The 21,236-nt window shown below is 44.1% G+C and overlaps 1 protein-coding gene across 2 annotated transcripts in view; it reads left to right on the top strand.

Annotated features, from left to right (window-relative positions):
• The first annotated feature begins 1,409 nt into the window (after window positions 1-1,409).
• ccdc186 (coiled-coil domain-containing protein 186) overlaps window positions 1,410-21,236 on the top strand; it is a 36,624-nt gene continuing 16,797 nt past the window's right edge. Inside the window, exons 1-10 of one of the 2 annotated variants that reach the window (XM_035404621.1) lie at window positions 1,410-1,533; window positions 4,794-5,856; window positions 7,030-7,156; window positions 9,185-9,313; window positions 10,731-10,943; window positions 11,385-11,504; window positions 12,595-12,699; window positions 19,998-20,096; window positions 20,581-20,667; window positions 20,863-21,005. In XM_035404621.1, the coding sequence (XP_035260512.1) occupies window positions 4,814-5,856; window positions 7,030-7,156; window positions 9,185-9,313; window positions 10,731-10,943; window positions 11,385-11,504; window positions 12,595-12,699; window positions 19,998-20,096; window positions 20,581-20,667; window positions 20,863-21,005 (2,066 nt within the window). In that variant the 5' untranslated portion in view covers window positions 1,410-1,533; window positions 4,794-4,813. Of the gene's footprint in view, window positions 1,534-4,186; window positions 4,325-4,793; window positions 5,857-7,029; window positions 7,157-9,184; window positions 9,314-10,730; window positions 10,944-11,384; window positions 11,505-12,594; window positions 12,700-19,997; window positions 20,097-20,580; window positions 20,668-20,862; window positions 21,006-21,236 lie in introns of those variants that run through there. The other variant, XM_035404622.1, reaches the window with a different exon arrangement.

The following is a 21,236-nucleotide window of genomic DNA, read 5'->3' as shown; positions in this document are numbered from 1 at the left end:
TTGTGAAAAATAAGATAGCTAACAGTCAGGTTTGGCAAACTGCTGAGTACATTAGAGTGCTACAAGGTACGTAGAACAGACACAGGCAACCTACTTAATGACGGCAGAGGAGCCAGCAGTAAATCTGAACCATTATTATACATCAATAGAAGGTCAATACAGGTCACAGTATGGTGGCCTGGGGGCTTGCCTGGTACCAAGCAGAGAAGGGGATTGACGTACGAGAAGAAGCCAGATCTTTTGGATTGCTAACAGGCCTGTTTCTTTCTGCTCGGCTGACTGAATATTACCGACTGTCGCAGGGTGATCTTCCAATATGTTTACATGGTTTTTAAGGAGGTCGACATGGTAGTGCAGTGGGTAACACTGTTGCCACACAGAAGGTTCACATCCCTTTCTTGGTTTGAATCCTGGCTGAGGATGTGTGGAGTTTGCTCACTGTGTGGCTTTCCTCCAGGTACACCGGTTTCCTCCCACACCCCAAAGACATGCAGGTTAGGTTAATTGACCATAGGTAAGAGTCTGTGCGTGAATGGTGCGTGTGCCCTGTGATGGACCGGTGAACTGTCCAGAGTGTATTCCTGCCTTTTGTCCAAGGCATGCTGGGATAGACTCTGGCACCTCCTGCAACCCTGACCAGGAATAAGCAGATATATATATATAATGGATGGATTGATTCAATTTAAAACCACAGAAATATTTGAATTTATTAAAAAAAGAATTTAAATTATTTTTTGAATACATTTATAATAAGATTAAAATATTTCTGCAGTTTTTTGCAGATTGCGGGTTTGAGTGGTGGACTGGTCTAGCTCTCTCCAGCTGTTTTGTGGTCAGGGTGGTGTTTAGCTTAGTTAGCCACAGTAATAATACTAATAAAGATACCTTGCCAATTCATAACGAAAATGTTCTGCCATCACTGATCGTCATGGTACCCAAGGGAGGACGCTTGTTTGGTCTATGAGGTGGTTACTTCGTGCCTCTGATACATATTATATAAAATATTTAGCTGTTAATAAATGGCGATTTTTGATACAATTAAGAGATTAAGACAATTAAAGGACTTTCCTTATGACACGAATTCAGACATTGTGCACTGGCAGTTTATGTTAATATAGTTTTTAGAATGCTTGACTGACACTTTGAGATTGTAGCCATTACCGTCCGTAATCATGACAGATGTCTCGAATATTGTCCATCCCTCGTACATTGAATGCATCTATTTATTAATATGCAAACTGCGAATTTGATTGAAGTATGCAAACATACTGGCGTTACAGGTGCTGCACAACAATAACGCCTTCTGTAAAAACCGGGACATTTTCTTGCGAGTTACCCTTTAAATTATGACGTTACAGAAACCTGCGACAATCATTGGCTAAATATCAAGCAGCTGCTTCCCCTGCGGTGGCCATATTTGTTGATGTGTCACCTCGGAGCTACTGGAGAAGGCGTATCGAGAATAAAAAGTGGTCATTTTTTCATCGGCTGTCATAAATACATTAGCAATCGAGATGCATTTATCATAAACAGGTTGGTGAAATTCATACTTTTTTCAGATGGACTGTGATACTGTGTTTTTGAAGGACCATCTTGGTAGGTTAGCTAGCTATATCGAGGTATAGCTCGCTATCCAACCTAATATAGCTTGTTAGCTGACGTTAGCTGCAGATTAGTTTGACAGTGGATGGCCGAAGGTGTATCTTACCATGTGTATTTACCTTGCTAGAAGGCTAGCAGTAAAAGCTGTTGTTGGCTTGCAGTTATGGTAGTTGCTTGTTTACTATTTAATCGCCTATGTTATTAAAATATATATACGCACATGTAGCTGGATCTACGGCGTTACTAGTTCTCTTACAGTTACTGGCTCGCAAGGCTAGGTCCTGATCAACATTTTGATCAATTTCCTGTTCGCTAGTTGACGTTCACATGCTACTAGCTAGCCTATCACCTGTGTTATATAAATAGCTACTATACTATCTATATGCTGGCTAGCTTTGTGGTTTCTAGAATTTACTAGCTAGCATGCCAGTGCCTTTTCTAAAATGTTGAAAAATTGACGTTGAGGATGTGAAGAAATCTGTGTCGCTAATGTTGGCTACATAGTGAGCCACAGCAAACGTTCAAATTGACGGGGAGCACGAAACCATTCACAATCTCAAATTCCGCATTAGAGATGCTTCAGAACTGTGCCCTTGAATGTCGGCAGAGTTAATCCTTCAAGGAAAAGAACGAAACGAGGAAGCGTAAAATTCCCGAGTATAAACCATAGCGGTTCTACCTCTACGACTAGCCTTGTTCATTGAAAACGGCATGTTCGTAAAATTCCATGTCTTGCTAAATTACCAGAACGTAGCTAAAACTAGCTACGGATTTTGTAGTTGCTACGTGGAAAAAAAATAAACATGCTTTTCATACTGGATAAATACTGTGGCAAGTTCCCTTAATAATTGACTGTACCAATGACAGAATCCGCCCGAAAGTCATTGTACTTTTGACGCCAGCAGCAACTGGCATAATTGTTGTCGAGCGTTTTTATAGGTGCTGTCATTATCTGTGTTTTCGATTCTGACTTTGGTGTCGCTGAAGATTAATACACAGGTGGCAGCCATGTGCAGCATGTTTACTTGGGAAGTATGTAAGTCCATGTAGTTTGGAACAGTCATTCGAATGACAGGTGCTGCTTTTGTTCTGTACCTTGTATATGTTCTCTACCCGACATACCACACAGACACGCACCCACTTAAATTTATAGAATGGTGGAATATTAACAGATGCTATGGCTGTAATTTAAAGCAGGTGCTAAGCTAATAAAGACAAAGATGGCTTTTTCATATACTGAGCTCAGTGCCTTACATTCCAACTATGCAGGCAGGCAGGCAGGCAGGCAGTATGGCCAATAGTTTGAGATAACTAGGGTTGGTAATTAGCCTGAATGTTTTAGGGTTGGGACTTTTTGTTAGTGCACCACTGAGCATGGTCGTCAACTTGAATTGTTTCATTAAATCCATCGGTATGAAAGGATAATCGGTTAACTGTGACCTGTGCAAGTGACCCTGCTTAGAAACATTGGCTGAGCAAATGCATTATGTGACACTTGGGAAGTGTGGCACTTTGCACAAGAGCTGACAAATTAACTGGTTATGTGCGTTCGCTCCGTGACATCATGTGACATACAGTAGCTGTTTTGTCGTACATTTGCAGGCTGCATAGTTTTCGCCGATTGTTCTTGGCTAAAGTACATTTTGTCAGCACAGCAGTGTACAGTCCAGTATGGGCTGTGGAAATTTGGACCACAGCCATGCTTTAGCTTAGGGAAGTCCTTATCTAGTCTCAAGGAGAGTCTGGTCAAAGTTCATTGCTGTACGTATCACGTCTGGATTATTTAGCACAAGGCGGGGGGGGGAAAAGGATGTTCTCTGGCCACTGGTCTGGCCTGTCTCTTTCTGTTTCTGTTGTACTGGACAACGGGCCAGTATGTATCGTTCCATTACATGTCCCCATGTGTCATTGATTATGCCTATAATAACCTCTTAAGACATTTCAATTCAAATATAGCCTACATTTTTTTATATATCTCATAGAGGGACATAACAATTGTTCAGCTGTCATTCATAAGTTTATAAAATGATATATTATGAATATAACATCAGATCACATACATTTTTTGGCTACTTTAACTAAGAGCAGAGTATGAAATCCAAGCAGGGCTTCTTGCCACTCCTGATTTAAAAGACATTGTTAAATGAAATTGAAATAGTTTGTTAAAAGTATAATCAATAGATCATTTTTCAATAATGATTTAAAGCAAGCAACCTGTTAATCAGCAGATCATTCACCTGCCATCCCAATAACCACGTTTTGCTCGCTGATTTCTTGAATTTTGAGTGCAATGTGTCTTAAAGGCCAGTTTATGGTCTTAACAGTCGCTGTAGCGTATTAGAATGCACCCCAGTGCTATAAAAGAATTTGAAATGTATATGCATTGTGTGTTGAAGACCTGTTATTCCGGAGTGAAATAGAGGCTATGGTGAGAGTCAGTCACACCCAGACCAGGTTCACTGTGGAATGCGTTCGGGTGCAATAAGATCTCATCACCTTTGTGTCAGTGCCCACCACACCTGCGCCATTAGCTCAGTTCTGATCAAAACTGCAACAACAGGTGAGATGAGAATGGCAGGTTTTTTTTTTAAATGGCTACAAAATCTACATCAGAAGAGCACTTCATGAATTAAATTACTATTTCCACGACACAGAATTAGTTTGTTGAGCAAATCTGTCTCATCTTGACTACAGAAAGTATTAGCAGATGTCCTAAAACCTGGTGAGTAACATGAACACACACACACCCAGCTGTATACAATGAGCTCCATAATGTTTGAGACGGACATATTTATTTCTTGATTTGTGCTGTAATTTCAACATGATGAAACCAAAATGTATAAAAAATGTACCCTCTAATAAAAGCTGAGAATCTGCATGTTAATCACATGTAAATTATTTGATTGCAAATCTGAAATTGTGGAGTACCGAGCCAAATCAAGAGAAATACGTCTTTGTTCCAAACATTATGGATTCACTGTATATTCATAAACACAATTGGGACTTAATGGTGGAAAAATAGGAGAGATGGTTTAGAAGTACAATATCTCAATGTCTGTGCTTGCCCGAAGCAGTGGAAGTTTGATGAAATTAATTTAAAAATGATTGATTTTTAGGCTCGTAATTGCATTTGGCTGTATGCATTCTATGATACAGCTCTTTAATTTTTTCTATTTTGTCCTGATTAACAGGGGCTGACCCGCGGTAGAGAATGGAGACATCCCATTGCCTGAGCAACGACCTTGTAGGCCCTAGCCCACAGGAGGGCTGTGAACAGGGCACCGGGGAGCCCTACAGTGGGGCCCAAACAGAGCCGGGGCAGGGCCCGGAGGTGGACGGTCTCAGGGGGGAGAGTGGCACAAAACGAAATGGCGAAGGGTCTGGCAGGGAGGTACAAGACGGGGAGGAGCCTGGCACTGAGAAGGAACAGAGTGCGGAGAACACTGACAGATCTGCTGCCCCCAAGGGTGCGGCTGCTACTGACACCGGGCGGGGCTGTACAAACGATGGGGCACAGTCACCTGGCCTGACTGACACTGCCTCTGAAGGTGAAGGGATGCCTACTGTCGAGGGTGCTAAGGATCCGGCTGTGGTTCCAGATGGGGCAACAGAAACCTCAGGTCATCAGGTCCTGCCGACTGACTCCACCCCGGCCACGACCACAGACTCCACCCAAAACCTGCCCACTGGCTCAACCCAAAATCTGTCCACAGACTCAACCCAAACCCTTCCCACAGACTCAACCAAAACTCTGCCCACAGACTCCACTCAGACCACACCCACTGACTCAACCCAAACCCTGCCCACAGACTCAACTCAAAACCTACCCACAGATTCAACCCAAAACCAGCCCACAAACTCCACTCAGATCACGCCCACAAGTAGCACGAAGTCAGCTGACACCCATCTCCCTCAGTCAGCACTGGTTTTGGAAGAACCTGGGAGCTGTGGGGAGGCAGAAGGGAACGGGGGCGTCGTTCCGGCCGACTCTCGGGGTCCGGAACCCCTGGGTGGACCGAACCCGTACGACACGGACTGCAGTCGGAAGCTAATCTCAGAGATCCAGCGCACGCTATCCCATGAGTCCCTTCTGGACGAGCTGGAGTCGGAGCTCATGTCCTGCCAGATCGCAGACGTGGGCAGGAAGAAGAGCTCAAGCCCCCCCAACGGCCTGCGCAACGATGTGGGCTCTGTGACCATGTTCGAAAAGTGTGTCCAGTACAAATACACACAGCAGGAGAAGGCCATTCAAAGGTAATCTCAGCCTCTAACCTTTGACCAGTGTGTACAAGCACAGGAACCTTTGCTTATGGTTTTTCATTTTAAAGGTAGCATCTGAGTGGAGGACCTGTATTAATAAGGGCCTCCAGGTAGTGCCTGAAGAACAGGTTATGGGTGAAATTGTAGTGTTCTATGATGGATCTCTTCTATGGTGGATACATCTGAAATGATTTTGATCGCTTTCCCGACTGGTTTGAATCATTGGTCAAATGCAAATTGCATTGCTGCTCTGGTTAGAGCAAGCTATTCAGACAGCTTACTTGACGTACAGGTGATGGCACATTAGTTTTAAGGTGGATTTTTTTATGTGGGACTCAATGTATAACTGGTTTGGTTGTGGTTCTGCGTTCTTTATAAAGTGTGTTGCGGGTGTTGCTTTAGAAATAATCGGCCCCAGTTAATGGTTTTAGTGAGACTGTCATTTCTTCTGTCACCATAAACTCTGTAAACAAACAAGTTTTAATTGAACCGTTGTGGTTTTAAACCACATTTCTGGGTCATGTTACTAATTAGGGCGAATGGGATCGTCAGTAGGAGTCAATGGTTTAGCCTGAATTTAGGGCTGGCCAACAAATGGCAGCTCTCGAAAGTGGGGGGTGGGGGGGGTGGGGGGGGGCATTGGGTGGGTTGGATCTTGATGAGACGGCTACACTTCCTCTACAGGCCTATTTTATAATGTTTGTGGTACTGTTGAGTGAGCTGTCAGAGGACCTCTCTTGAGGCCCTGGGGGTAGTGGGGATGCAGGCCCTAATCCCTGTGTCTGCTTGAGGAGGATGCCAAACGCCTGCCAGATCCTTTCATACTGACCTTCTTTCTGGCACGTAATCCACTTTATTAGACACGGGGGTCTGGGGACTGGGAGCTATTCATCAAGTACAGCAATATCAGGCTAGATGTTTGGATCTGAAGTGATGCCACAAATCAAAGGGTAGGAGGAGCCAAATGCTTTTTATAGATTGTAGTTCATCATGTGTCAATCGAGTGCACCCTTTTCAAGGAAACTTGATTCTTTTTTTCCTTCGTGTTTGTTAAAAGGAGTCTTTCCTGTCTTGACATCGATTCTTCTGACAAGTAGTTTATGTTCCTTCTATTTGTGAGCTTCCTTTCCATTGGTTTATTTTGTCATATGATGACATTTCTGGCAGGCTATTGGATGAAAACCGAAGGCACCAGGAGCTGATCCTGGGAATCTGCTCAGAAAAGGACACCATGAAGGAGGAGCTAAAGAAGAGGGCAGAGTTAGAGAAGCAGCACCTGATGACCATCAAGAAGGTATGCAATCTGCCCCACGCTTGTCCCTCAAAGCTTTCTGGTGTCCTCCAGTATTCCTTTGGCTGTGAGGTCATTAACCTATATATTGTCAATACTGTATATTGGCAGTATGGTTGTCTTGTATAATTGAAATTTTATAATAATTATGGCAATAAATAACTATAATTATATCATTCTTACCTAGCTGTGCACTCAAAGCTCTTCAGAGCAAGAAAACAACAAAGTTATGTGTAGACATGATTAATTTATACTAGTTTGATTATGTGTTCTAAATGGGGGAACATATTTGAAATAAGAATTGTGTGTCAGTGTAGCAGCTGTGAGGGTACTGTTAAAGGCGTGCCACTCACAGGTGTGTTTTTCGCTCAGGGAACACTCGACCAGTGCGATAACTTTATTCAATAGGGCCACGGATCCCACATGTCTAAAAATATCACAAGACAAACAGTGCCCGTGGCTTCAGGAAGTGACAGAGGGAAGCAAATAGCAGGCGCACAGAAATGCCGAGCTTAGCTTCCTGTGCGTAAAAAGGCCATGTATTCTCCCTAAGGGCAAAACTATTTTGGCCGTCTGCACTGCACCTTCGCATGGGATGGTCTAATTAGCATTGACCGATAACGGATGAAACGGCTAAATATAAAGCTCTTCACTAGGCCTATTCATTACCCCTGTCGCCGCGGAGATAAAACCTGTTTGGCAGTTTCATTCATCATTTCACCGGGAGAGACCTGTGATTTGAAGAAGTGGTGCTTGGAATGGGGATTTTGCTTTGGAGTCGGTTTAATTAGTGTCATCGCCGTGGTTAATTCTTTGCACCAATAGCTGTCCAGCTGGCACGATTTTAAATATTTAGGCTGATTGTAAATTTCAAAAAGCTCATCAATCTGGTTTTGGGTTGGCATGGGCTTTGGAGAGCGTCTGTCGTGGAGTACTGCCAAGAACACATTACGCGGTGCAGCCGTGTTTCAGTTCATCACAACACTGAATTGAGCGCCATTCGGTTCAGTCAGTTCAGCAAGCAGTTATCAGTCCAAATTCATGTCTACTCTGTCTAAAGCAGTAAGATGGAGTTTGTCCTGATATAATAATGTAATTCAGCATGGTGCAGGTAGCAGATATCTGGAAAAGGGGTTTCCCCCACAGAGAAAGGGTATTGTCCATCCTGTCTGTTACTGCAGGGTTTACTGTTGACTGTAGCTCCAGATCACGTTCATCCTCAATATTGGCTGTTTGCTGTTCCCAGGCCCCCAGGAAGTCAAAACTGAAACATGAACTGTCTGGGCCTGTGCTCCAGCGCACTGCTAGTCAGAACTGACAGGATGGTGCGGAAAAACCAGAGCCAAGTTAATGCCAGAAACCTTTGTGTTCCTGACGTAAAACGAGCCTCAGCAGGGAACTTTATGTGCAGAGATTTAACAGTCCTCGCATTGCCTTTACCCTCAGAATGCCTTTACTCTCATAGCGAAGGGAAGGCACTCCCTTTCCGCGATCTTGGTGGTGAAATTAGCAGGAAGCTGCTTCCCTTATACAAATGCAGTATACTACAGTATAGTGAAATATGTTACCACCATCAGAAAGGATACTGTAAGACTTCATGCATGAGAGAAATTCAAATATTTGAATATATGTGTATACAGGCCTGCACATAACTGGGGGGATGGGAAAGCATTAAAGCTCCCTGTCACCGGATATGTCCATACAGCCCTGTTTGTATATATAAATGACGTGTGTGTGTGTGTGTGTATAAACTATAGTATGTGTATGTGTCTTTTAAATGTATTACTGTGAAAACCATTTGTAATTATATTACTTTACAGTTATAAGTGCCCGTATTTACAATGTGGTGCTTTATTTCCCATGTCCATGAGGGTAATTTGCTTGTTTGTTTATTTATTTCTTTTTGCATTTGCATACTGTTCTTGTTCTGGTCAGACGGGTTCTGCTGGACGGCTGCAGGTGTGAGAGTTCCTGTTTAATCTGTGCTTGCATTGCCCTCATGCCCTGCATCACCTGCCCGTCTCTCCTCAGTTTGAGTCTCGGGTGGAGGAGCTGAGGAAGGAGTTGCAGGCCTCCAAGGACAGGCTGGCGTTCCAGGACAATGCCGCCAAGAGCGCCCTCCAGCAGATGCAGAGGGAGATGGCCTACCGTCTGGAGCAGGTGAGCGGGGCCTCAGTCGCCTGGCCACGCCCACACCTGGGCCATGCCCAGCGGGACAGTGCACGTGCCCCTCCTGGGGGGGGGTTGGTTTTGAAGGGCGTGCTGTTTCAAATAAGCCCTTCCCCCTTAAAGCGTGCCCTTGTGACTGACAGCATTATCCTGGGGCGGTTGTTTAGAGCATGGCTCATCTGTGCACTAGGATGTGGGGAAAGGAATGAACCCTTTTTGTGAGTAGGCTTTTTGGAATGTTTTTTTTTTTTCCCCTAAGTTTTTGTTGTAGAACTCAGCATTAGAATTAGAATACATTAGAATGTTCACTTAAGAACATTCTGAAGACATATTTGTGATCTCACACCTTAAAGGGTTAAGTCTGTGATGGTGTGAATAAACCAGACATGTCAAGTACAGTTCATAGTAGAGAATAGTCTTTATAAAAGATACAGTGTAGAAATTTGGTTAGGGTTGGAGGTTGATGTCAGGGAAGGGATTTGGTGAGTAATGCGCTAGTTAGATGTGTTCACGCACTCTCTCAGAGATCTGAAATGATGCCTAATTTAAAAATCTTGACATGTGTTGATGCGAAGTGTGGCTTAAACTCAATGTAATGAAGGATTTGGTGGTGAGCCTGCATCACTTACTGCCTTCTGGTCCCAGCACAATTTAATGCTCCAATGAATGTGCAGCTGTCCATGAATTTAATAGCTTATGTGTTTTATATGCGGTACAGGAGGCCTCGTATTGGTATTGTGCCACACTATACCAAAGCACTGATTTGAAACCGCACATATTCTCAAACTCATGAACATGATATTAAAGAGGTACCACAAATAGTGACTTATATTCTTTGTGAGCGTTCTGTAGAAGTTTCTACATAAAACTGTTTGTACCTACAGTGACAAATCGTGATGAATGAGCCTGTTGTGTGCGTCTGATAAAATATTTATGGAGTGAAAACAACATTTCAGAGTGCATTATAAAATACATTACGTACACACTTTCATTCATTTGAATGGAAGTTTCCTGATTGTTTGCGCAGTGTCCTTGCAGTATATGGATAGATCATTGAGAACAATGTCATTGTTGATAACAGGCAACAGACCGTAATGTACTTTGTAGTTTTGACCATGACTGTGAACTGCAGTCTTGAGAACAGTATATTGGATGTTAGAGGCCTGGAGCAAGCAGTGGTCTTTTTTCTGTGTGTGAAGTACCGTGTTTCCTCGGAGACGTAAGTCTGGTTGTGCTTCACATGCTCACTGTCGTGGTATTGTGATTATTGCTACCCAGAACCTGTGCACGCTTATGTACTTGGGGAGTCAGAGACAGAGAAAAAAAAAACGACAGCACTCAGTTTGCCTTTGACATATAAAGATATAAAGCATCTGTCTCTTCGTGCTCTCGTTGTATGCCGTCTTAGGCCAACAGGAAGTGTGAGGAGGCCCGGCAGGAAAAGGAGGCGATGGTGATGAAGTACGTGCGGGGGGAGAAGGAGGCGCTGGACCTGCGCAGGGAGAAGGAGCAGCTTGAGCGGAGGCTGCGGGAGGCCAGCAGGGAGGCGGAGAAACAGGTAGCCCGCGGCAACTCGCTGACCCAGGAGAAGGTTCGTCTGCAGCAGCTCCATGAAGCCAAGGTGAGCAGCGCCCCCTGGTGGCCCCCTCACCACTGAGATTGTATTTAGAGGGATGCTGCAAATGTGACTGTTGAGATTGCGCTTACAGCGCCCCCCGTGGGCCCCTCATGGAGTATGCACTTGCAGCATCACTGATTGTGAGGGTGTGGCTGTGACATCCTAGGATTGTGTGGCCATGAAGGGGAAGGGCCTAGGAAGCTGAATTTGTTGTTATTCAGAGGTGGAAAGTCCAGGGTCCAGAAATGAAAACTCCTGTCATGTGTTTCTTCCACTCATGAACTTTAATTAGTTCTGCCTCCTGGCTGATGAATTGTGCTAATTAGCCAATCTGGGTGGTTGGAACAAAATACTGGGGTGGACTTTTATTTTCAGAACCTGGATTTTCCAGTTCTTATTATTTAGGAGTGTTATTAATATGACTTATTCCTTGTGCTCTTCCAGGAGGGCGAGGTGACACGGCTGGCACGGGATGTGGAGAAGCTGAAGGAGGAGGTGAACTCCCAGGCCATCAAAGTCAAATGGGCCCAGAACAAGTTAAAGAGCGAAACAGATGCCCACAAGGTAGTGCCCACCGTCTCCCCTGGTGAAGTAGAAAATTCTAGAGGAAAACAGAAATGTTGATTAATGACTAGTTCATCATATTGGATCAAATCAATCATTGCCGAAATAAATGACTATTTCATTAATGATTAAGCTGAAATTTATTATGCATGTTTTAGTTGTACTGTTTAGTTTTAAAAAAGGGAGTTGTGATCTTTTGTCTGGACACTTACTCTTCTGCTTGTCTGCATTTACAAAATGTACGTCTGATGTTTTTCACAAAATACGACTGTTATGATAACCTTATATGATTACACTTTAATGATTGTTTACTTGATGACAGTTTACATCTTCCTGTCTAATGAGAGTTTGATAGTTTGTTTAACTCATTTCTAACTTGCCAAGAATTTTCTGAGCCCTGGATCAGTTTTCACCACCCCTCCCCCGCACCCACGCCGTTTCCGTTCCCCCAATCGCACTGCCCTCTTCCCCCCCCCACACAGCCCCCCAACAGCAGTGTATTCCCCCCACCACAACACAGTCTCACACCCCACTGTGCAGCTCCACACACTCACCGATACTCACATTTAATTTCACAGTCTCATTCTGTGTTCGGTGCCTACACGCACACCAGCATTCAGTTAAATGCAAAAGTATTGGGACTGTGACACTAATTTTGTTCTTTTGACTCTACTCCAGCACATTAGATTTGACATAAAACAATGTATATGTGGTTAAAGTGCAGACTGTCTGCTTGAATTTGAGGGTATTTGCATCTATATTGGGTGATTTATGTTCGAATTACAGCCCTTTTTTAAAATTCAAATCTAATGTGCTGGACTTCAGTGCCAGAATGGCAAAAATTATGTCACTGTCTCAATACTGTTGCATTAAACTTTATATATACACATGCACAGATTTAAGAATTAATAGATTGGGACTAGCAACATAGCTTTTCCATCTTGGAAAATTACTTGTAAGTAAATGGTTATAAGTCTATTTAAGTTTTTCTTGATGATGATAACACTTATTATCAAATGAGCTTTGTAAAATTCTAGGTGCCGACAGAGGTTTTTGTGAGGTGGGTCTAAATCTCTGTGTTCTGATTCAGGAAACCAAGGACAAGCTGAGGGAGACGACCACCAGGCTCACACAGGCCAAAGAGGAGGCCGAGCAGATCCGCAAGAACTGCCAGGACATGATCAAGACCTACCAGGTGCGTGACCGTGACCGCGACCATGACCGCGACTGACCGCAGCTTCGTCCTGGGAGGGAAGGTTCTGGTCAGCCGGACGCCCGTGTGCAAAGCACAGTCCTCCTGCGTGGTTATTTGGACCGAAGCCGGAGGTCTCCGGGGGGGGGGGGGGGGGGGGGGAGATACGCGGCGGCTGACGACAGCGGTTGTTGCGAATGGACTGCCCCTCGTTTTGGCTCCGCCCGAGCCGGCTGTCGTGACCTAATAAAAACACCCTGTAATTACAATTACAGCCTCTGCAGCCCCACAGCTGCTAAAAAACGTCTATTTTTAAACTTCCCATTTCCCCATCTTAGCACCATTACTCCCATTTCTGTCGAAATTGCTTATCGAAATCCTCGGGAAATCTAAATCAATTTTAAACTTAAATTGGAGCTCATCTCGAAGCGCCTGCAGTCTGCATTTTGGCCGTGCTTTAATCAGCTCTCTCCATTTCCTCTGGCTGAGAGAAGCTTGTGGCTCGCAGGTGGCAATGACATTATAAAATGGCGTCATGAGCCTACGCTGTAAAATGATGCTGCTGCAGAAAATCCTATAAATCGTTAGCTGAAACTAAAGCCCCAGGTACATCCAGGGACTAAGAATGAATTTTTCTTCTGATGTTTACCGTGACTATTCCTACATTAATGCTTCCTACGTCAGCCGCTTCTCGCGGTTCAAGAAAGTGGCAGCGGTGGTCGGACGCGTAAAAGTGCGGAATAGCGGGACGCGTTGGTACGATGAAGCTGAGGGCACACTATTGATCGGATGCACAGGCGAGCCACATCCTCGGATGATGGGAGTGTCCTCTAGGTGGCAGCGCAGAGCCGTGTGTTGGTCTTTAGAGTGCTGTGAAGAGCAGCGAGTGTTCTCTGTAGCTGCTGACGTCCCTGTCCGTCTGGCTTCTGGTTTAACGTGCTTAATGTATAGCTGTGAGTAACTGGAGTCCTTGCCCCCTTCCACCCTCCTCTCTTTTGCTTTCTCTCTGTCTGTCCCTCTTTTGCTCTCTCTGTGTCTGTCTCTCTTTTGCTCTCTCAATTTCAATTTCAATTTAAGTTGCTTTATTGGCATGAAATACAAACGTACTTATTGCCAAAGCATACATATATAATATGTAAAATAATAATAATATTAAAATAATAATGGTAAATGTAACAATATGTACAAATAACAGCATTGACAGCAACAGAAGTAAATCAATTAATATGTACAATGTTTATATGGGGTGGGTGGTCACTCACTGTCCCTCAGGTTATGGCAGGCTGAAATGAACGGTGCCGCAATTGGGGCTGTTGATCCTTCCCCTAAAAGAATTGCACATTTTTCTTCTTTTGATTTGTAATTAAAATTATTTATAATTTGGGATAATTTTTGGAAATATCTTTTTCTAATTTGTAAATATTTTGTGCAAGTAAGGAGGAAGTGCATCTCTGTTTCCACCTCCCCTGTCTTGCAGTGACCACATATTCGCTCTTCTTTTGGTACCCATGAGTTTTTGTATCTGCCTATTTCAATTGCAAGCGTGTGGTCACTGAGCCTGTACTTGGTCAGGATCCGTCTCTGCTTTGTATCTCTGACAGAGAAGAGATAATCTGCCTGTGTGTATTTTCTATTTAGGGCCCGATAACAATTCAGTTTATTTTGGGATTGTGTTTCTTTGTTCCAATGGTCCAGATAGGAGTTTTTGGTGTGTTTTATAATTTGGTTGACTCTAATGGGCTGTTGTGAAGCAGTGCTGGTCTGAAGCTGGTTTGCATTAGTATGTGTTAATGTTAGTCTAGAGAGGTTCAGAGCCAGCTGACTGAGGGGATACTTTCCTGGGCTGAGCTCTTGGGTTTGGAGTGCCAAGAATTGTAAGGAGTCTGTTGGACTCATTTTTAGATGTTCAATAAAATTTAATGCCCTTTTTTGAATTTGAACGAGAGTCGGAAATCTGTCTAATTCAGCCCTGCATGCATTGTTAGGGGCATTTCTATGTACTTTTAGTATGTTTTTACAGAATTTTGCATGCAGGGTCTCAGCTGGATGTTTCTCCCACTTGGTGTAGTCTTGCTGACTGAGTGGACCCCATATTTCGCTTCCATATAGCATGATAGGCTGGATGACTCAGTCAAAGTTTTTTTAACCAGATTCTAATGTGAATATTTATTGTATGGAATCTCCTATTAATCGCATAAAAAGCCCTGCGGGCTTTTTCTTTTAATGCATTCACTGCTAGGCCAAAGCTCCCGGACGCACTGATTTTTAGTCCTAGGTAATCGTAGCTTAGTGTGTGTTCTAGGACGGTGTTTCCTAGAGTAAAGAGGTATCTGTTTTCCTGAGATCTGGGCTTTTTTTGGAAGATCATAATCTTTGTCTTTTTCAAATTTACTGTCAGTGCCCAGTTCTGACAATATTGCTCTAGCAGATCCAGGTTCTGCTGTAATCCTTGTTTAGTGGGTGACAGCAGGCCCAGGTCATCTGCATAGAGCAAGAATTTAACGTCTGTGTTGTTTAGGATGAGGCCAGGAGCTGAAGATTGTTCCAGTAACACCGCTAATTCATTGATATAAATATTGAACAGTGTTGGACTCAAACTGCAGCCCTGCCTCACCCCATGCCCCTGCGTGAAGAAATCATTTATTTTTTTGCCAAGTTTTATTCCGCACTTGTTTTTTACATATATTTATTTAATTATGTCATACACTTTACCCCCTACACCACTTTGTAGGATTTTATAATATAGGCCCTCGTGCCAGATTGAATCGAATGCTTTTTTGAAGTCAATGAAGCATGCAAAGATTTCTCCTTTATTTTTTTGGTATACATGTTTGTTGTGCGGTGTTTTGGAAGAAAACCAATCTGACTCATACTCAAGACATTGTGTTCGGTAAGGAAGGCTTGTATTCGGGCGTTAAGAATACTGCAGAAAACCTTCCCCAGATTACTGCTCACACAAATGCCTCGGTAGTTATTGGGGTCGAATTTATCTCCACTCTTGTAGATTGGGGTTATAAGCCCTTGGCTCCAGATCTCAGGGATGCAGCCTGTTTGTAATATTAGGTTGAATAACTTAAGTAAGGCCTTCTGCAGCTCAGGGGTGCTGTATTTAAGCATTTCTGTTCTGATACTGTCAGGGCCACAAGCTTTTTTAGGTTTGAGTTTTTGGATTTTTTCATTTAGTTCTTTTAGAGTAATTTGGTTGTCCAGGGGATTCTGGTTGTCCTTGATTGTTGATTCAAGTATCTTCAGTTTTTCTTGAAGTAGTTTTTGTTCCAAATTGAGATCATCCTGAGAGAATTCTGTATATAGGTTTTTAAAATGGTTTTTCCAAATTTCACAATTTTGGATGGCTAATTCTTCAGGTGTTTTGTTACTTAAGTTATTCCATTTTTCCCAGAACTGATTTTGGTTAATGGAATCTTCCATCCCTTTTAGAGTTTCATGAATTTGTTTTTGTTTTTTTTGTTTTAACATTTGTTTATATAATGAAAGGATTTCACAATATTTGAGGCGCAGGTCAGGGTTTTGTGGCTGATGATGTTTCAAATTTGATAGTTGTCTTAGTTTTTTTCTAGTAGATTTACATTCATCATCAAACCATTTTTCTTCACGATTTTGTTTCTGATTTATTCTCTTGTTAGTTTTTTTGAGGTTAGCTTTAAGTGCTGATTGATGGAAGATTTCATTTATCATTTTAGCTGCTAGATTTAAACCACTTTGGTCAGGTTTAAATGATGTTAAAATGAAACTGTTAATATGGTTAGTTATTTCAGTGGAACTGATTGCTTTGGTAAATTCTTCCATGCTGTTTGCAGCCCATCTGTATGTTTGATTGAGATTATACAGCTTAGAGGGCTGTGTTTCAGTGTTCTTGGGTTGTCCAATTCTTTTCAGGTACACATTGATTTGACAGTGGTCTGAAAATGGGGTTTGTGGTCTAACAGTGAATGCACTGATGAAAGAGGGGTCCATGTCAGTGATGGCATAGTCGACTACACTAGTCCCAAGAGCTGAGCAGTAAGTAAACCTTCCTAAAGAGTCCCCTCTGATCCTGCCATTAAGAATGTACAGGCCTAAGGCTCGACAGAGATGCACTAACTCCCTACCATTTTTGTTTACAGCACGGTCAGGGTTATTTCTCTGTGTTACATTTGGTATAAGATTTAGAGGGGTATGTCCAAATATGTGGCTATTTCCATTATTGCTAATACAATCAGGCTCTATTCCTGTCCTTGCATTTAAATCTCCACATAGTAGCACATGTCCCTGGGCCTGGAAATGGCTGATTTCTGTGTGGAGGGTGTGGGAAAAATTTTCATCGTAATAAGGTGATTCAGTAGGGGGAGTGTAGGCCGCACACAGGTAAACATCAGGATCACACATGACTATTCCCTTTTTAATCTTCAGTTGGTCCTTGTTTTATCGGGGTGATGTCGGGTGCCAGGTCTTCTTTAAGCCATATTATGATTCCCTGCCGTGCTTGACATGCTTTAATTTAAATGATGGCACTATGATTTCTTTGTAACCTGAGGGACAGTGAGTCAGTGCGTCTACACGGCACCATGTTTCTAAAAAAACAATTACATCATGACTATTTACATTGTTAATAAACTCAGGGTTTGCGCTCTTGAGCCCAAAGGTCGAGGAGCGCATACCCTGAACATTCCATAAACTAATCGAAAGTGGTTTCATTTTTTTTTTTTTTTTTTTTTTAACAGTTCAATGTGAAACAAAATGTATATCTAACAACATAATTTTAAAACTTTGTTTCTAAAATATTTAAAATGTATAAACTTTTGTTACCCACTTTGATGAGGTTTTAATTCATCAGTTTGCTGCAGAGAAGGCTGAGGAGGTTCTTAATCTCTCCCAGTTCAGTGGTGTTGGGGGCCAGGGTGGGGGCGAAGGCGGGGGCTGGGGGTAGGGGGCGTCGGGGGCCTGGCTGGCTCAGGACTGCTGCATAGCTGAGCTGCTGCTCCTGGTGGGCTCTGGGCCTGTGGATGGGGAGCCTGGGGGGGTTGGGCCGGGCAGGGTGCTGATGGGCAGCAGGTACCCACATGCTGCTGCGCTGGTGGGATGGGGTTGGAAGAAGAGGGGGCCTCCTGCCGTACTGGGCTCTGCTGGGGGGAGTGCTGATGGGGCTGCGGCCCAGGGCGATGTCCTTTAGGGACTTCACAAAGATCTTGACTCCGTGATTGTTCAGGTGCACAGCATCATGCAGGTGCCAGGGGCGCAGGGCTGGGTGGTGTACCAGGTGTACACTGGGTAGGATGGAACATCTTCTGGTGATCTCAGCGTTGATGGATGCGATGATGTGTAGGGGTGTGTCAGCTCGGGGCAGCAGTGTGGAGACCACCACTCTGGAGTCGGGGAATTCCTGTGTGGCCCTCACTGCTACCTTCCTCACAGCGCGAGCGGTGTGCTGCTGTAGAGCTCGCAGGTTGTTGGTGCCGGTGTGTATGATGATGCAGGCCGGGCTCCCCAGTGTGTCCCTCTTCAGCAGCTGCAGGGCCTGTCCTGTGTTTGCACAGCGCAGTGCGCTGACCCGCCGGCCTGGGAACATCCTCCGTGTGTCCAGGTGCTTCCCATTGGAGTCCATGAGCACGACCACCTCGGCACTGGGGTTCCTCTTCTGTGTGTCTGTTAAGGGCTGTGTGTCAGTAGGAGGTTGTGTGTTAGGGGGTGTTTGTGTCCCAGTCGGTGTGAGTATGTCAGTGAGGGGCTGTGTATCAGTCAGGATCTGTAATTTAAGGTTTGTGTTTGTGTCAGGGTGTATGTGTGTGTCAGCATGGGATTGTATTTTGGGGAGGGGCTGTGCGTCAGGGAGGGTGTATGTGTCAGGGAGGGCTGTGCTGTGTGTGTAGCTGTGGAGCTGCTCTTTCACCGTCTGCAGCTCTTTGTGATAAATATTGTCCCTGTATTTCAGGTCCTCTTTAAGGATGGCCAGCTGGGCTCTGAGAGCTTTGTTCTCCTCCTGCAGCTCTTTCACTTCAGCTATTGCCTCACTCACTGCCATCCTGCATTCTCTCTTTACCTGACACACCTCATCCCGCAGCTGCTGGGAGAGGCCATTCTCACACAGTCTGGCCATGGTGAACTCCCTGAATTCTGTGAAGTCCTGTTCCAGCAGGGCCAGGGTCTCCTGCATTTGCTCCATGTATTTGGGGGGTACAGGGCTGCCGTTGGTAGGCACAGGTTTATTTGTGTAAACTGTGCGGTCGGTGGCTGGGGATTCAGTGGCTGAGGATTCATTTTGTTGTCAGGCTCAGGGCTGGTAAGTTCAGGCATTCCTTTAATTTTGTCTGCCTCATTTTTTAAAAGAGTGAATATCTCCTCAAAGGAATTTAAGCTGGCTTCACTGCCCTGAACTAACACTGTACCATTATGGTACATGTTTATTGTTAGCATTGTTTGGCTGTCATCTGATTGCTCTCCAATGACAATCTGTCTCCCATGACATATGCCTCTCCTTTTGACATTCTGAAAATGATTACACAGGGTTGTGTGCCAGGCTGTTGGGTGGTCTGTGTGGAAGATTAGGTTGTTTTTAGTCTTCCTGTCCTCTGTGTGAGCATAATCACAGTACAGGGACTCAGGGCTGTTCTTCAGTATGGACAGTTTATACTGTTTCCTAGTCTGGGCATTGGTGACCTCATCAGGGTACTGTATCTCAGTGCTGCCTGCAGGCTTCTCCGTTGCCATGGTAACCAAAATTGTTACACTGAGAATCTCCAACTGTAACTTTCTTCAGCTCTCTGTTGGCTAGCTATGTTTAGCTTGCTAACTTGCTAACTTGTTTTTGAGGCTTTGGTTAAATTTTTTATATGTTATATTTCAGTTTTTAATAATATCTTTGAGGCCTACCTTGTATGTTCTGTGTTCTTCTGTTTTGCTCTGTTTTATTCTCCCGTCTTTGTTTTTCAGGTGTCCTGTGCAGTTAATTTTGCTTGTGAATTAGCTTTGCTTGCTAATTTATGCTAATTTTGTTTTATATTGTGTTCAAAATTAATTATTTTTCGTTTCTACACTAATCTTCCTGTTCTACATATGTTCAGTGGTTCTTTCTTTGGTATTCTGTTGTTAAATATTCATTTTCTTCATCAAGAACTAAGTTAAAAGATAAAATTTTAAGAGCTCATCACTAGTGTGTCTTGTCACGCTGATGTCTCTCTCTGTCTCTTTTGCTCTCTCGCTGTCTCTCTTTCGCTCTCTCTGTGTCTGTCTGTCTTTCGCTCTCTCTTTGTCTGTCTCTCTTTTGCTCTCTCTCACTGTCTCTCTCCCTGTCTCTGCTCATTCAGGAGTCTGAGGAGATTAAGTCTAATGAGCTGGATGCGAAGCTCCGTGAGACCAAAGGCGAGCTGGAAAAACAAAGACAGGAGCAGACTGATCAGCTGGAGGTAAAAAAAAAAGAAAAAACACAGATTTGGGTCGTTACCTGCCAGAAAACAACAGTGAGGACCCGTCGGGGCGGAGCCTCCGGGGTGCTGTCTGTCAGCCTCCTTGGAGGACACGCCTACTGGTCTGTGCTCTCCATCAAACAGAGCACTTTGGAGTAATGTAGCCAATCAAATCACAGGAAATAGAAATACAGTAAAATGGAAGACCAGGGCTGGGTAGCTCCTCCCAGTAAAGCACAGTCCTAATATGTGAATGGGCCTTCCTGTTTGGCATTGACCCTGTACTCTGTCCACGCCCAGTGCGGATGACCGCTCCGCAGGCTGGCGAGTAATTGGTTGTGGCGAAGCCCAGGGAGGGAGATGTGGGATGGCGTGGAAGATTTTGGTCGAGGTGTTCGTGTCAGGACAGTCTGCTTGCTCAGGCTGGACATGAAGCATCTTCAGAAGACAGGTGACGCCGTGTCTTTCTCGTTGTGATGAACAGGTGCATCGAGCAAAGATTAAAGAGCTGGAGGATCTAAAGAGGACCTTCAAGGAGGGCGTGGATGAGTTGGAGACTCTGAGAACCAAGGTAAGTGTGTGTGTGTGTGTGCGTGTGTGTGTTTGTTTGTGTGAAGTATTTCATTTGACACAAAAAAATTTCATTCTGGATGTTTGTGAATGGATGTCTTTGAAATAGTCAATGATCTGCCGGAATTGTTCCAGTATCTAAAGGGCTTCAGTAGCTATTGGACCCAGTCGGGTGCTGACACCGCTCTCCTTTTAGGTGAAGTGTTTGGAGGATGAGAGGCCCAGAACTGAGGAGGAGCTCTGTAAATACAGAGAAATCATTAATCGCCAAAAGGCCGAGATCCACAGCCAGAGAGAGAAGCTGAGCGCCATCCGGAGTCTGGAGGAGCAGAGGCTGAGGTGAGGACGGACCTCTTTCAAACTTTCACTCATTTTTACTGTCTGTCAGTCTTTCTCTTCTCCCTCTATTGCAAGGCTCTTATCCAGAGAGGGCCTGTGTGGGCACAGGCTTTTGTTCCAACCAAGCAGTTACATGCCTGATTCCACTAATCAAGGTCCTTAGCAAAACCTCTGGTGCAGGGCTGCCAAACCCTATTCTTGGAGATCTGCTGTACTGTTGGGCTTCATTTC

This window comes from Anguilla anguilla, chromosome 2, assembly GCF_013347855.1.
Source record: "Anguilla anguilla isolate fAngAng1 chromosome 2, fAngAng1.pri, whole genome shotgun sequence".
In the NCBI taxonomy this organism is placed as follows: domain Eukaryota; kingdom Metazoa; phylum Chordata; class Actinopteri; order Anguilliformes; family Anguillidae; genus Anguilla; species Anguilla anguilla.
This window is presented reverse-complemented; position numbering and strand designations above follow the sequence as displayed.